We start from the raw sequence: 15,715 nt of genomic DNA, 5'->3' as shown, positions 1-15,715 counted from the left end.
GTGTGTGTGTTTGTAGCCTATGGAGCAGAAGATCTACCATATGTGGGACCATCCTGTCAGCTCAGCTTCGATCTCCAGAGAGTATGCCAGGACGCTGCTCGAGAAACACAACAACAAGGTAACGCGACACAGTGTGTCACACATGCCGCAGAGAGTGATGCACACACTAAAAGCACCGAAGACTAGCAGACACAACATTTGCTAATTAGCAATAAATGCAAAGTACAGCCGAGGCTTTGTGGGAAAGTCTCTGGTTGTGCAGGTATTTGATCATAAACCACAGTATTGGATTAGCTAAAAACGCTGGATCCAGCTCCTCAAATGTGAGGCTGTATTGTTTTTCTCTGTTTCACATCGTTGTGAATTCAAACTGTTTGGGTTTTGGACTGTTGGTTGGACAAGACAAGCGTTTTTGAAGTAATCCCCTTGGGCTCTGGAAACTTGTTATGAGCTATTATCACAAGTTTCTGACAAGGAATCCTTGCAACCCTAAAAATGTTAACTCAATGTTAACTAAAAAAAAGCATTTATTTCTGCAGTATTACAGAAAAAAAAAAAAAGTCCTCTTTGGCATTCTTCATCAAACGTGTTTAAACAGTGACCCCAGCTGTACAGCTAACACATCATCCGTCCACTTCATGATGCCATTGGCTGGTTTCAGTCAGCTAATTGCCCAGCGGAGCCAGTGGCATTTTGTGCAATGACATGATCAGAATTTATGGCTGCCTGAAAAGTTAAACTTCAGCCAACTTCATTCAGAAGAGGAAACAAGTGAGTAAAGGTGACTAGTTTGGGGATTTGCTGCAGATTTGTCTCGACTGTGTGCATCCTAGAAAACGGCAGAGCCCACAGTTTTTTTTGTTTTTGTCTTCCTCCTCAGGGATGTGCGTTCACGAGCAGAGACAAGCCAGGCTTCAGACCCGAGTTTCTGCCCCTTACCTACTTGGCAAAAATACTCTCCGATATTGAGGAGCAAGGTAGTGTATGTGCGAGTGCGGGTGTGTATCCTGCCTCGTTTAGACGCCTTTGGAGGATTAAGACAGAATGTGTGCGTTTATGTGCGTGCTTTGGAAGGAAGGAAGCGTTGCATCCTGTACAGGAAGCTAAATCCCTGTCTAACTCCTCCTTCCTGTGTTGCAGCTCTGAACCCTTTCGACGAGCAGGAGAACGTGGACGCCAGGTTCGTGGAGGAGACGGCTCTGAAGCAGACACTAATACTGCTGGGCTTTGAAGAAAAATGAAGCATGAGAGGGTCTGGGGATGGGTGGATGGATTGAGGGAGAAACACATGAGGGGGGAAATGTGTTCCAGGGAACAGTCATCATTGTCTGGGCCTCGAGGATAAATAACGGATGGATGGATGACGGCGGGGTGGAGGGCGGGAAGCGAAAGATGAATGGAGAGATCGAAAAGCTAAGCGCTCATAAACAAGCTCTCAGTGCTTGATGAAAGATTAGAACGGGACGGAGGGGTAGATGGATGGAGACGCCCCAGAGAAGGAAAGATGGAGGGGAGAATATGTGGGAGAATGGAAGAAATAGTCACCATGTTTTTCCCCCACAAACATTGAGGGACAATATGAAACAGTACCAAACATGACAAAACAATAGGATCTTCAGTTAGTGGTTTAATATTTATTGGAAATCAATAACCGCAGGCAGCTATTTATATGAACTGTAGCAGCAACAATTCTCTCCACAACTTCCCCCATTTTCTCTCAAACAATTTATGAACATTGATGTCAAATACTGCAAACAGTATTTATAAATCAAACACTTGTTTTATCCTCCTGCGCTCTCCGTAATGCCGCTGCACCCCATCAACTTGATTACATGCTGACAAAAGCTTTATGGACGGAGTAGCTTGATATGGCCAGTCAGTGGCTGCTGTACATTCAATATGACGTTAACGCTGAGTTATGCGCAATCTTTGCTGCTGAAAAGGGGGGCTTAGTATAACTCAGTGAGGCGACCCGGCGGATTTAAAATGACAGCCCCGAGCAGGTATTTAGGTGTTGTAAACTGAATGTACAAATTAGCCTGCTCTTCATAGGAAATAGACCGTGGCTTTACACCAAAGACATGGATTTTGAGACAACTGAGAGTGGCTAAATCAGGAGCATGTCCGAAATATGTAGAGAATTCACTGATGCTGGCTATATTTTTGTGAAATATCGATATGTTTTTTGACAAAACCCTCAGCAAAATGTTTCTAATGTTAAACATTGTCACTAAAAGTGACAATATATCATATCTATAATTGTCTAAATGTTGACTTAAAGTCAGACGAAAATAAGTATAGATACCCAGCGTACTTGTGTACTGCATCTGGTTGTAATTTTGTTTCCTTTTTTTTTTTTTTGTTACTGGTAATAGCTTGTTTACACTCGCGCTTGTAGGAACACAACATATTTTAGGAGAGTGGAAAGGAAGACAGGGGACACGGGGAGATGAAATGTGTGTGTTGTTACATCATGTCCTCCAATAAAAAAATATATATTTACTTCTGTTCTTCTCCTATTTTTCTTCCTCTCTATTAAAGATACATTTTTTTTAGAGATGCTGGGATATTTCTGCATATTCTTCAGTCTTGCTGCCTTTTCATCCTGCGCACTTGTAATCTTGTTACTGATGAATACATTTGAATGGGTTTAAGCTGTAAGCCAGGCTAAGAGTGCCTGCTTAATGCCTGAAATGATAAATGTAAATATAGAGAGGAAGACCAGGCAATGAAAGAGCATAGAGAATGACAAAGAGAGAGGAGAATTTAAATGAAGGGGAACGAGAGATGGATAAACTGGATAAAAGTGGAGCTCTAAATGGGGTGAGGAGTTCAGAGATGGCTACTGGTGACCAAAAACAAAGTCATTCGCCTTTGAAACTTCTACAAATGTACTGGAAGTCGTTCTATCTGCTGATCTTGGCTTGAGGGGAAAGTAGTCTTGGTGTTGATGTGCGCATTAAGCAGCTCGCAAGCACGCTTGTGTTTGTGAAGGCCATTACTGTGTGCAACAGCCATTCGCAACTTCTGTGCTTCTGCAGTTGTCGCTTAACCAATGTAGAAGAATATAAATCATAATGTACACATATTTGTGTTTAGGAGGGAAATAAACATCCAAATATAATTACAAATTGGTGTGATTGATTTTTGGTCAATTTATTGTCACAATTATTTGTAAGCTACGAGCTGCAATAGGCTAACGGCACAGGGGACCCCTCCCACCTGCATGAATCAGTGTAACATGGTGCATTAAAACTAGCCAGCGAAACAGCCAAACTGGTTAGCTAAACAGTTGAAATAATAAGCAACAAGGTAATGGACAAACATTTGAAATGATTTGCCAAAAGCAAATAGGATAACAGTTTAATCTGACAGGGATGTGAGGCTGCATCAGAGACAAATAACTCTGGTAACCCCTGGTGTAAGCTTAGTTTGCGATACACCACTTGACGGGTTCAAGAAGAAAGCAGGTAGAGTTTATCTGATTTTGAGGCAGCTCTGTCCACCCAGTGGTGTAATGTGTGTGTGTGTGTGTGTGTGTGTGTGTGTGTGTGTGTGTGTGTGTGTGTGTGTGTGTGTGTGTGTGTGTGTGCCTGATCGTCCACTGCAGGCTGAGAGCTGTCAAATTAAGGTAGCCTCTAACTGTTTGTGCTTATTAGCCGGCTACATAACACCGACTGCATAACAGAGTTTGGAGGAGGCAATAGAGAGAGGAAATAAGGGATTTAACACATTTAAAGAGGAATTGATTTGAGATGGGTGGTAAACATCAAAATAAAAGTAAAAAAAATAAATTGAAAAGATTGTGTAATTTGGCACTAATGGTATTGCAAAACACGCCTGTATAAATGCGTGATGGGTGTGTTCTTCCCTAAACGTGACGCAGCATGTATGACGACTGATGCTGAGATTATTTCCTAAATTTGTCTAAAACACTTCCATATTCTTGAGAATCTAAAAGAGTTTATTGCCTACCGCACAGAGCCTCTCAAGCTATTTGCCTGCGAGTTGAGATCATTTCCTAATTAATCCCAAATGCAACAATGTAACTCGGTTTGCCAGGGTTCAAAGGAAACTCAGTGGAAACAAAGAAAGTCAAGGCCTAGCTAGCTGTTGCCACAAAGCTTATCTGTACACTCATTTTCTTTAAAAGTATGGCAGTAATTCAAGAAAAATACACTAAATTTGAAAAAAAATCTCTTTATTTACAATCCATTTTGCAAACTTCTTTTGTATAAACATAAGACACGGTGATTCTGAAGTCCCTTTTTTATCAGGGGAATGTTGTAATTCCTCAAATGAAAGCACGACATGAGACGTAAATAATCTCTGGCATTTAGTCTCAGATGAACATTCAGACACTATAAAAATGATTATGAACACATGCCCCACACACGCATCACCACTAGCACCACTACCAAAAAATTTCACAATTTACTGTTAGAGCTCAATCATGAGTGTGTTCCTACAAGCGCGAGTGTAAACAAGCTATTACCAGTAACAAAAAAAAAAAAAAAGGAAACAAAATTACAACCAGATGCAGTACACAAGTACGCTCTCACATGACAAAACAGCAGTGGTATGCTGGACACCGAGGACACAAACATACACGAGAAGCAGAGAGGAGGAGGAGGGAGCGGCGCTGAGAGTTGTGTAAAGAGCAGATGGATCAATACGTGTGAGAAAGAAATGAGTCAAATCACTGAAATATATTTGTACAAATTACAACCATTGACCAACATCCATAGGTTTATGACTACGTGTGCCTTGTCTTCTATATCTCTAAGGGCTTGAGTGTTGGTTTGCGGAAGTGTCTCATGTTGGCTCCCGGTTGGGAGGGTTTGAAGGGGGCCTGGGCGCCGTAGGGTTTGGGCAGAGGGAGCGAGTCGTTCTGGGGGATATATGCGGTCGGACGGGCTTCGGCCGTGGTGTACGTTCCATTTGGCAGCTGGATCCACTCGTTTTCTTCAGCAAGCTGCGCACACGCACGCACGCACACACACACACACACACACACACACACACACACACACACACACACACACACACACACACACACACACACCAGAAGCAGTTTTAATATTTGATGCAAGACTGCATGACCTTGGACTAAATAGTTAGAATTCTTGAATTTTAATCATGAAAATGGAATAACTCATTAATTTTTTAGATTTCAAGATAATGCAAAGGCACAAAAGAACAGTTGAGTGCACGAGGCAAGACTCACAATCACTGATTGGATTCACAGGATTTGGTGAGCTGCACTTGTTCGTCTATCTGACCACCAGGTTATGATGCTCAGATACACTGAAAGCTGCTTTTTCTTTTCTTTCGTGAACATGTCGCGTAAACAGCTGGCTACTGTGGTTTTTAGTAATCATACAGTTTATATAGATCATAAAAGCTTGATGTGAACCCAATATGGATGATGGATCAATTTGTAACCATGGCGGACTTCTGCTGAGAAAGTAAAAACCTCTTCCAGTGTGCACATGTGCTCACGACACTACAGTCCTCCCTTTGACTTTCACCCCTCAACAGCAAAATGCAAATGAACTGTGCCTAAATCTAACTGAGACTTCAAAGAGATGGCGATTTTCTCATGCATATGAACAGTTTATCCGCTGGCATGTGATCTAAGAACTGCACACAAAACAAAGGAATAATGGCTTTGAATGCAAACAAATAGCAGGAACTGGCAATAAATAAAATAGGACAAAACATATTCTCCTCATCAGGTTCATAAAACACATTTACATTTCAAGAGGAACCTTTGAAATGCATGACAAATAATAAATCTTCAGAAGATTTATTATTATTAGGTTATGCATTGTGCATGCAGAGTAAGTGTGGTGTCTTTTTGGGCCGGTGGCTATCGGAGAATAAAAGTGAAATAAACTGGGTGAGAAAATAATAACAGACTGGTTTCAGACACAACTGATCCCTGTTTGTGTGCCTTGTAGACTGCGTCTAATTCTGTTTGTTTGCCAGTCTGCCTTGTGTTTGTGCATTTGGTGAAAACAATCCTATATCCTGTCTAATCTCCGTGTGTGGAGAGTTTCTAGTCACTTCTCCGTCTGAGTCTGTGCATGTCCAGGTATACAGCAGCCCCTATTGTCCCTCGGAATCTTAATCGATTCCTGCTCCACTTCTTTTTTTTCTCCCTTTTGTCATTCCATCTTCTTTTCATGCCCTTCAGTGCTTTAATCAATTCTTGACCAGTGATCTGTGTGTGTGTGTGTGTGTGTGTGTGTGTGTGTGTGTGTGTGTGTGTGTGTGTGTGTGTGAGTGTGAGTGTGTCTTTACCCTCTCCCTCTCCTCTTTGTCCCTCTGTCTCCTCTTCTTGTCTCGGAGCATCCTCCTCCACTCCTTCTCTAACTCAGGGCATGGTGGCAGGCCCTGCTCCAGCTGCCGCTGGCACCTGTCCATCTGGAAACACAGGGGCAGTGCGAGAACCTTTCACTTTGCATTCCTATCACTCTGCACTCTCCTGGCTCAATTCAATTCTAACTGCGCCTGAAAAAAACAGATGGTCGCATTACTGTCAGAATTTGGGCAAAGTTATGCCTCTGCATTTTGTAGTTCTACTTGTGTCAGCGGCGCGCTGCAGGCGTACATCAGCTGCAAGGGTTCTTCAGCTTACTAACACACGTCTCTTGAAACATTCGTAAGGCATTTCGGGAAATCCTCTCATCTTAGTAGTTTAATCTTTCTGTTCAAACCAGGGTCAGAATTTCAAAATGTTTTACTTAAATGATGATTTAGCTGATGGCTCCTTGCATTTCCTTAAAAGGCAGAATGAGTAGGATTTGTCGGTTACGGTTTGTAAGCACAGCATTCGAAGTTGGCCCTTCCGCACGCCCCATTTGCGTTTTTTCTTCGGTGCTTTGTACCCTGTTTTTTGTAGCTTCATCCTGAATGCGTGCATACAATCTGGCACCTGGTTATTACTTTTTTATGGAGGTTGACGCCCAGAAACAACAATATATAGCTTTATATTTTCACACCTACACGTCTCATTTGATAAGAAAAGAATATTCAGAGATTGACTTACTGCTATTTTCAATACGGGCAGAGGCAGACAGCCAGGTGGGTAAATTGGCTAGTTAATATTTCAACTTATTAGGTTATGTGGCTTGAATGTAAACAACATTTGAACTTTTCTTGGTTGCTATGGATATGACATTTGCTCATGGGCTGCTGATGCCAGCATTTTTTATTTTCTGAAGATATTTCAAAAATATTGTTATGAATTATTTTGGCCATGATAATAGTGTAAAAGAAATCTGATATTGTGACAGCCCTGAATCCTGCAGATACCCAACCTGTTTAAAAAAACTCACCGACCCGGTGCATTGCATTACTTCATTTGTTTATTCTTGAATCATTTATTTAATTTTCATGAACCCCTTGGAGTTTTCGTCATGAAAACTATTAATGACTATTATTTTGTCTTCCTGTGTTTGCCTCCCGACGTGTTTTACCGTGCAAATAAAAATAGGTTTGAGGTGAATGATGGGACACGGTGAGAAATTACTGTTGCGCTTGCGGTCAGAGGAGAGAGACAGGAACAATAAGAAAGACAGTGTTCTGTTTGAGCTGTGAGCGACCGGGACCACCTCTGACCTGGAGCTCTCTCTCTTTGATCTCTTGTTGGAGAGACAACGCAACAGCTTGCTTCATGGCGAGCTCTGCAGAGACGGCCATCATGCGGTGGTTGGTGTCGATTATGTGAGTTCGGAGCTCGTTTAACTGGAGGGCAGACAACACAAACACACACACACACACACACACACACACACACACACACACACACACACACACACACACACACACACACACACACACACACACACACACACACAGATTAGCTTACTCAACATGCATTTAGACTCAGAATTAATGACTTGATACACATAAGATACAAGTGGTGAAGCTAATTATTCAAAATATCTGATTTCATTTAGATCTGTCTTGATGCAAAATGATCATCATGATGCCAAATTCATCTTCATTCATGTCATTATTACAAGTTATTACAACCTTGTTGAACCTTGTTCTTGAGGATATTTATATGTCTATATACAGACAGCCAATGAGGGATAAAGAGAGATTGAGTACAAGGAAACTGTAATGTTCGGTGAACTCCTTAATGCCCACTCTGCATGCTCCTCACATGGACCGCGCATGCTCCTCAAACAATGTGAGAGTGTGTGCGTGAGAGAGACACAGAGGGAGGTAAAAAAAACAAAAAAGGGTGAATGATATAACAAGTATCTTTGTGTGTGTGTGTGTGTTAATCTGAGCGCTTATATTTCGTTGTGTGTGTGTGTGTACATGGGCTAAGCCTCTTCTCAAGTGGATCTTGCCGTCTACCTTCTTTGTCAGTGAGAGTCTGTCCTGATGGCAGTTCTCAGCCTGCTCACTGAGTGGCTTCGAGAGCCGGGTCACCTGGTCCACGAGGAGTTCTTTTTCCAGAGACTGCCTCTCGCTCTCTGCTAGCTTCACCTCCAGCTAAATGCAAAGGGACACCATAATTATGGCCAAATCATGAAAATATCACCAAAATTCATTCAAGTAGATACCATGATTGCACACACATAAAACACCTTGTAATGTCGTGTACCTGCTCAATCTTCTTGACCAGTTCCACACTTGACAGGTCTTTGCCTTTTAGTTCTTTGTAATCAACAGTCCGACTCAGACCTTCAAGTTTCTCGTCCCTGGCTTCTGACAACTGAGAGACACGGAGAGAATTAGAGACAAAAACAAGACTATAGGTTGGCACTGTGTAAGTAACACTGTATGTACAGTATATTATAGACCTACACTATCAGCAAAACTGTAGCCATCATGTCACTGTCGCTGCGTTCTAGTAATGAAAACAATACAGTAATTTCCCACAAGAGCACACTTCACACAAATAAAGTGAAAAGCAACAAATCTAGAGTTAGTCAGCTACTGTCTGTGTTTCCAGTACCGTGTCCTCCAGGCATTTAAGATCCTATTGCACCGGGGATAGAAAAAAACACTTAAAGACATTTCTCAGCTAAATGTAGTGCCTATATGGAGCTACTTCAGACTAGGTGACAAGTCACTGGCAAAGTGGGATAAAAGAAACCGAAATCTAAAATGCCACAGGATCCCTCTAAGGAACCGTTTAAAATATTCTGACGTACAGCAGAAATAGAAGAGGAGTTAAGGATACACAAGGAAATAAAAAAAGAAGATGAGTTAAAATACCGTTGAAAGACAATTAAGGAAGGTAGGAGGACAAGAGATGACATCAAATTGAGGGGACAGTGACAGCATTCAAGCCCTTCGCCAACACTCTTATTCTGAAACTAGTGAGTGAGGGGTTGAGAGTGTGAAATGTAGTGCTGACATGATTTATTGATTGAAAGTTAAGATGAATGACAGAAAAAGTAACATCTAATACATTAATTAAAAGATACCCTGTGGAGTTTTTGATCCCTGGTAGCGGTGTGGACCGGTCTTTAAATGATTATGAATCTGGAAGAACAGTCCGCACAAACTTGTGTTGTTTGTCCAGGCTTTGTTTGAACACAAAAGAACCCATCGTTAAAATTCTAGTAACGTTCCCAAAGTTTTGAAAGATACCAAATATGTCAGGCTGAATTTTGGGAAAATGCGATTAAAATGCACAAGACGTCAGGACCGTTTTTATTTGATGGAATGTTGCAACTGGAAAAAAAAACATTGCCGTCTTGTATATACAGCTCATATAGCAGGAGTTTGCTGGTGCTTAGAGGATGATATGGACTCATAGCTGCACCTGAATTCACCTGGTCAGTCTGTTTCATGCAGAGCATTTGGTTCCAATATCCACTATTTAACATAAATTGTAGAGACGGAGACAAGTGGCCTCCTAACCTGTGCAAGGACTGCAGATGGAAATGAGCAATTATAAAGTAGCTGCAATATCTCAACGGGGAAGTTAAAGCAAAAGCCCAATGGCCCCATTACAGCAAAATAAAGCTGGTCTATATATAAAAACATATGAAGCAAAGATGATCAAGGAAAGTTGTCAGGGACCATAAAAAGGACGTCAGCAGAAAATAGAAAGACGGCAAAAAAAAAACCAGATCAGATGACAGAAACGAGAGAGAGAAGACATGAGAAAATAGGAATAGAAGCCTGGAGAGAACGAGACAAAATATAAGTGAAGAAGAAAGTGAGTGGACAGGCAGCAGAGAGTAAAAGTGAGGAAACGAGGAGCAAACAGCGTGTGGAAATATGTTGTACACGGGGGTCTGACCTGCCATGACCTGGCTTATGAAACCGCAGCTTCTCTCCACTCAACCATGCGGCGCGTGTACGTGCGTGCTCCTGCGCATGTCTATATGCGTTCATCCAACGTGAGAAATTATGTGTGAGACTTGAAAGACGCCGTGGAACAAAGCGGCGATTCCCGTTCCCCCCCCCCCCCCCCCTTTCATGGAGGAGATTAATGAAGCCCCTGCAAGCAGACAGTGAGTCTGATTAAAACGGACTCCGGTGTTCAGTGCTCTCTCAATGTCATGTGAACCAAGCTATAATTTATTAGGATGACTGTCATGTGATTAACTGAAGGCGTTTGTCAGGCTAAAGTTACAGAATGCATTGACAGTAAGCATCTGAAAAGTGGAGACGAGAGCGGAGCAGATGTACTCGGAGAGACTGATAAAAGGCTGACAGATAGAGGAAGATGAAGTGAGGAAGAGCAAAGGGAAGACAGCATGAAGTCCAGAGTGACGAAAGGAGGGAGAGATGGGATGTGAAAGCATACAAGGAAGACAGATTCAGAGGGAGGCAGGAGATGCAGAGAAACAGGAATTGGGGCTGACCAACAGGGACGTGGGTTATCTGCAGCTTTCACAGAGAATAGAACTTTGACAACAAAACCTTGTTCCTGATGCAAGGAGTTGAATGCATGATTGAAACATATTAAAACTGAATGATCATTGTACTACACCATAGTGCATTTTGAATTCTTCACACTTTTTGTGTAAGGAAATATAATGCAGCTGCAGTATTTTGCATTTTTTTTTTCCATTTATTATATGGCAGATACAACAGTTTTTGGACATTGGTGGAAACAGTGCAGAAGCTTCAAGCCTCACTATTCCCTGAACAAAGTCGGAATGCTGGAATTTAAGTGATGTGACAAACTATTTCTAGTGTCTAACGACAGATATTTCTTTAATCAAATTACCAGTACTAACATTCTAAAAATTCATGCCCTAAGAACACTACCTTCCATTTCTTTGTTTGGTATTTACAACGATCAGCATATAAATCCTTGGAGTTTGTGTTGACTTGTGTTGATTCGGTTTAGCCAGCAAACTGCTGTGGACCAACTGAAGAATGAACATTTGGTGTGAAGAAACATCGCTGAATTTGAAATGTTTTCATTTATTTCTAAAGCTTTAAATGTTGATGAACTTTTCAGACTACATTAGAATCTGCGATACCCAATAGTCCTCACTTCTCAGTCTGACTGATCTGTGTCCCAACATCATTCGTAAGCACTTCGAGCCATTTAAACACTCCATGATGGATGGGATACAACGCGTCTCTGTCACTCTCATTCCCCTCTCTTCAATCTCTTCTTTTCTCTGCATTGTGCATTTGCTCTTAACATTTTTTAAACCCGTCCTCCTCCCTCTGTTCGTCTGCGCTGATGTTTGTCTTTCTCTTTGTATTCATCTGTCTCTATGTCAGTGCCTCTGTTCTGCCTGCCCGCCTCTCTGTTTTCTTCATCTGACTGTCACAAATAATTGCTGCTTTCTTGGCTCATGAATGCTGTAAAGCATTCTGCGTGCGTGTGACAGCATCCACGCAGAAAATAATTTGCATACGATTTCCATAATTTACGCTCAGTTAGTGGTTTAGCATGATGGCTTAAAAAGCCACATAATTGATGGCACACTGCATGCTTAGCAGTATAATAATAAAAGATAAATAATCACCTTATTTACATACCACTTCCAAAAATTAGGTTACAAAGTTTCTCGCAATTAAAAGGGATAAAAGACAAAAGGGACAGAGCAGTAAGGCAGAAAGGTCAGTAAAGTAAAACCGAGGTAAAATCATAATAAGGTTATGTAAGGTTAATTAGCAGAACATGTGAGCACAGGAGCTGAACTGAAGCTTTCATAATCCCCGAAATGAGAAATAAATTAGAATCAATTTGGAAATGTGCATTTTAACTTGGCTTCTCCAGGAATATTCGACAGCAGGTCACATAATATCAGAAACACACGTAATATTAGCTAACCAGTAATGTAAAACTACTATGCACCGTAGTTTCCTCTAAAATCTAATCTGAAATTAGACAAATTGTCTCATGAATGTGATTTAAAGTTGGCTCGTGATTGAGATTTTGAAGGGCTTTAAATTTGAAATGCTACATCAGAATGTCCTGGTTCTCTCTGAGTGACACCTTAAGGTCATGCAGTCTGGCCCCTAGTTATCTTCCTCTTAATGTCTTATGAGCCTGATGTAGCCTGAGGTCCTCTGCAGGCAGGAACCGTACTTTATAACTATTCCTGCGTCCCAGTTAGAGGGTGAAAGCGAAGGCTTTTGTTGTCAGAGGTCTTCAAGACTGTGCAGTGATTTGCCTGAGGAATTCAGGCCGGCACAGCCAGTATCATACTCCAAATCCCTGCTTTACCACAAGATCATTTACACCCTTCAACTTCTGATATCTATTTTTTATCCCAGTTGCCTTATCTGACAGTGTTTTTGCATTTTGATTTGATGTTTTTATTAATCATGACGCTTGTTTGTATGTTTTTACGCATGTGTCTGCAAAGGTTGTGAATGAGTTCTCCACCACCAATAAGCCCCCAAAATCCACCCCGCTGCATATTTGTTCTCCCACTCAAAAGGAAAAACAACAGCTGACTTGGTTGTCCTCCAGAGCAACATTACTCCTATGATTTGGATCTGTAACCTCAACGGTGGGCATTAGCAACCAAAGTGTACGATGTGGGAACAAAAAGACCATTTTTTCTTTATGTCTGAGAAGCCAGTGCAAAGATTCCATGAGAGATCTGCAGCAAGAATCTTGAGTAGAGCTAATTTACCAGTGGTCCAACAAAAATATGTTGTTGACTACTCTCGTGACTATATTTGGGATACATCCCAACTTGTCTGAAGACACGCCCGAGTGCGCTCGCGGGTGTTTAGGCAGCAGAGCGAAGATAAGCCAGATCGAAGTGAGTTACCGAATGACTTTCAAGGGTTGTATAGTGGAGTTTCATCAAACTACTCAACAAGAACAACAGTCAAGTAACAGCATTATCAGCCTTTCTCTCTACCCGTCTAACTTAAGGCTCTCACATGCAACGCAGTCACTTGCACACATCTATCAAGATATGATTCACGGTGGGGTTTTTCCCAATGGTAGTGAGTTCAACACAGGTTAAACAAAGATTTAAGAGAGGGACAGACAAACACTGTCCCTAGTGAGTCACACTGCCGTAGGGACAGTGCAGTATGACATCAGCCTCGCACCCATTATAAATCCTTCTCCATTACCGACTGTGTGCGCTCTATAAATACCTCTCTGTTGGTGATATTAGGTTTGCATGTGACTTTGTGTAGCGGACGTATAGCTAGTCATTAAAGCACTGTCGAACAATATTCAGATGTTGCCGCAAGGGCATCATCGCAATTTCACAAACACTGCACCAATCTCAGTGTGTGCGCCCGTGTGTGCGCACCTGTATGTGTGCGTTCTAGATGTGGACGTGCCGGCGACTCATAAACAAGTAGTAAATTCAGAATCCAACAGCAACCGCTGTTTACTTTGCAGCAATTAAAATTCCTCAGAGCAAACGAAAGCCTCAGAGTATATTGAACTTCAATAGTGTCACAGATGGCCCGATCTATCTTTGTCAAAATTCCCCATCACAGGGAGGGTGGGGGGGGGGCTGTCTGAAATGAGCAGATAAACTGGTCACAGATGAATACAAACACACAATATATATAATATATCGACAGCGAAGGCAGTTGCATGGAAATTGAATTCGCATATAGAATGAATTCACAAGGAGGATGAATTGATTCGGCAAGCTTCCCGCAATAGGAGAAACCCATGGCGATTCGCTTTTGCACCCAGTGGAGTTAGACGGCTGCGTGAGGGAGAACAGTGATTTAGAAAATGATTCCCGAAAAGGAGAGGGAGAAATATGGAATGTGTGGATCGATTCACTAATCAGGGCTGTAACCGTTGATTGTTAAGAGAGGTCCAGGAGTCGCACGCGTATCCAAACAAGACTAACAGTCTGCAGCCAGGCGAGCATGTTGACATGCCGGAGTTTAGCAAGTACGTTCACCTTGTTAACCATCTTAGTTTAGTGTGCTAGCATGCTAATATTTGCTAATTCATGGTACAGCTGAGCTCGTGGGAATGTCAGTGGGGATCACTAATGTAACAAAGATGTCCGTACCAAATTTTATGGCAACCCCATCCAATTTTTGTTGAGATACTACACTCAAAACCACTGATGACAAACCTCATGGTGGCGCTATAGGAGAAGTTGGCAGGATTTATCCTCTGGGGATCATGAATATCTCTGTCAGGACCAAAGTGATAGAGAGAGGGTTATTGTCATGCTGCTAGCATGGCTACAAAGAACAGAAAGAAGGAAAGCACTGCATTTACAGCCAAATGCAAGGTCGGTCAGCAAGCGGAAAAAAATATGTGAAAAGGGAAGGGAGGTTTCTACTGAAATAAATAACTTCTTCCAATGAAACAAAAACCCAGAGGACGCCTGGAGGGAACAATAACGGAAGGATGGTCGTTCAAATGTGAGGAGAGAAAGAGTTAAGAATAATAATGACAGAAACAATAGAAAAGAAGAGTGAAAGAAAAAGAATGTCAGTGATGAGGGCCGTTGCAGCAAACGGATAAACAGCAGAAGGAGCAAACAGATGGAGAAAAGGGGAAAAGCAGCACATGGTGAAGTCTGTTCCAATGCTGCGTTCATCCAAAAAGAGCACAAGACCTACATCAGAGAAGTCCAGCAGCGAGTCAAAACCAGTCACTCTGATCCAGAGCAGCAACACACCCAATCCCCGACGCCAGGGAAACTCAGCGTGTGTGTGTGTGTGCCTATCTCTCAAATCTCTTTCCTTCTATGAGTCTGGCACTCTTGATATCGCAAAGTTGCGTGTATTTTCACCTTAGTTATTCATGTGTGTCTCAGCCTGTGTCTGTGAAACGTGTGCAGTGTTTGGTTGTTTGGGTCTGTCCCTCTTGGTTTAGATCTTCATCTCCTCCTTTCTGTCTGTCCGTAGAGTTGATTTAGCAAAAGTACCGCAAACGTCTTTGTTGAAACCTCTGAGAACGTTCCAACACGGTCGGCTCACCTGAACAAAATTAAGTTGGAGGACCAGCTCTGAAAAAAACGAGGCTACGAATCGACCACTTTTGATGAGCGTTCAAAGGCAGCTTAGAGACGCACAGAAAGGGTGCGCAAACCAAAAAAAACAAAACATGCAATCTCACAAATTGTGCTTTCTTCTTGCAATGTGATGCAGGGTATGTGCATGCTCACAGTAGTTTTGTGAGGAGTCGAGAGAGTCCTCGGAGAGAGTATGTAAAATTCATCTGGAATACGGTCAATAGAAATACTTTTGCTGGTATTCACTGCAAACAAAGCAGAATATGAACATTGAGTCTGTACATTATATTAAAAAGGAA

General features: G+C 42.0%; 2 protein-coding genes across 4 annotated transcripts in view; one reads left to right on the top strand and one right to left on the bottom strand.

Moving 5' to 3' along the window:
* gsap (gamma-secretase activating protein) overlaps positions 1-2,502 on the top strand; it is a 28,775-nt gene extending 26,273 nt beyond the window's left edge. For all 3 annotated transcript variants that reach the window (XM_068731380.1, XM_068731379.1, XM_068731378.1), the window contains exons 30-32: positions 17-118; positions 881-977; positions 1,141-2,502. In XM_068731380.1, coding sequence (XP_068587481.1) covers positions 17-118; positions 881-977; positions 1,141-1,241 — 300 coding nt within the window. In that variant the 3' untranslated portion in view covers positions 1,242-2,502. The remainder of the gene's footprint in view (positions 1-16; positions 119-880; positions 978-1,140) is intronic.
* A 1,709-nt stretch (positions 2,503-4,211) lies between these two features.
* Positions 4,212-15,715, bottom strand: part of ccdc146 (coiled-coil domain containing 146) — a gene marked incomplete at its 5' end in the record, with an annotated part of 30,652 nt that continues 19,148 nt past the window's right edge. Inside the window, 5 exons of the mRNA XM_068731425.1 lie at positions 4,212-4,975; positions 6,307-6,429; positions 7,627-7,752; positions 8,377-8,514; positions 8,627-8,737. Coding sequence (XP_068587526.1) covers positions 4,775-4,975; positions 6,307-6,429; positions 7,627-7,752; positions 8,377-8,514; positions 8,627-8,737 — 699 coding nt within the window. The remainder of the gene's footprint in view (positions 4,976-6,306; positions 6,430-7,626; positions 7,753-8,376; positions 8,515-8,626; positions 8,738-15,715) is intronic.

This window comes from Cebidichthys violaceus, unplaced genomic scaffold (assembly GCF_023349555.1).
Source record: "Cebidichthys violaceus isolate CVI_PGR_0920_01 unplaced genomic scaffold, fCebVio1.0.p SCAF_51, whole genome shotgun sequence".
Lineage (NCBI taxonomy): Eukaryota > Metazoa > Chordata > Actinopteri > Perciformes > Stichaeidae > Cebidichthys > Cebidichthys violaceus.
This window is presented reverse-complemented; position numbering and strand designations above follow the sequence as displayed.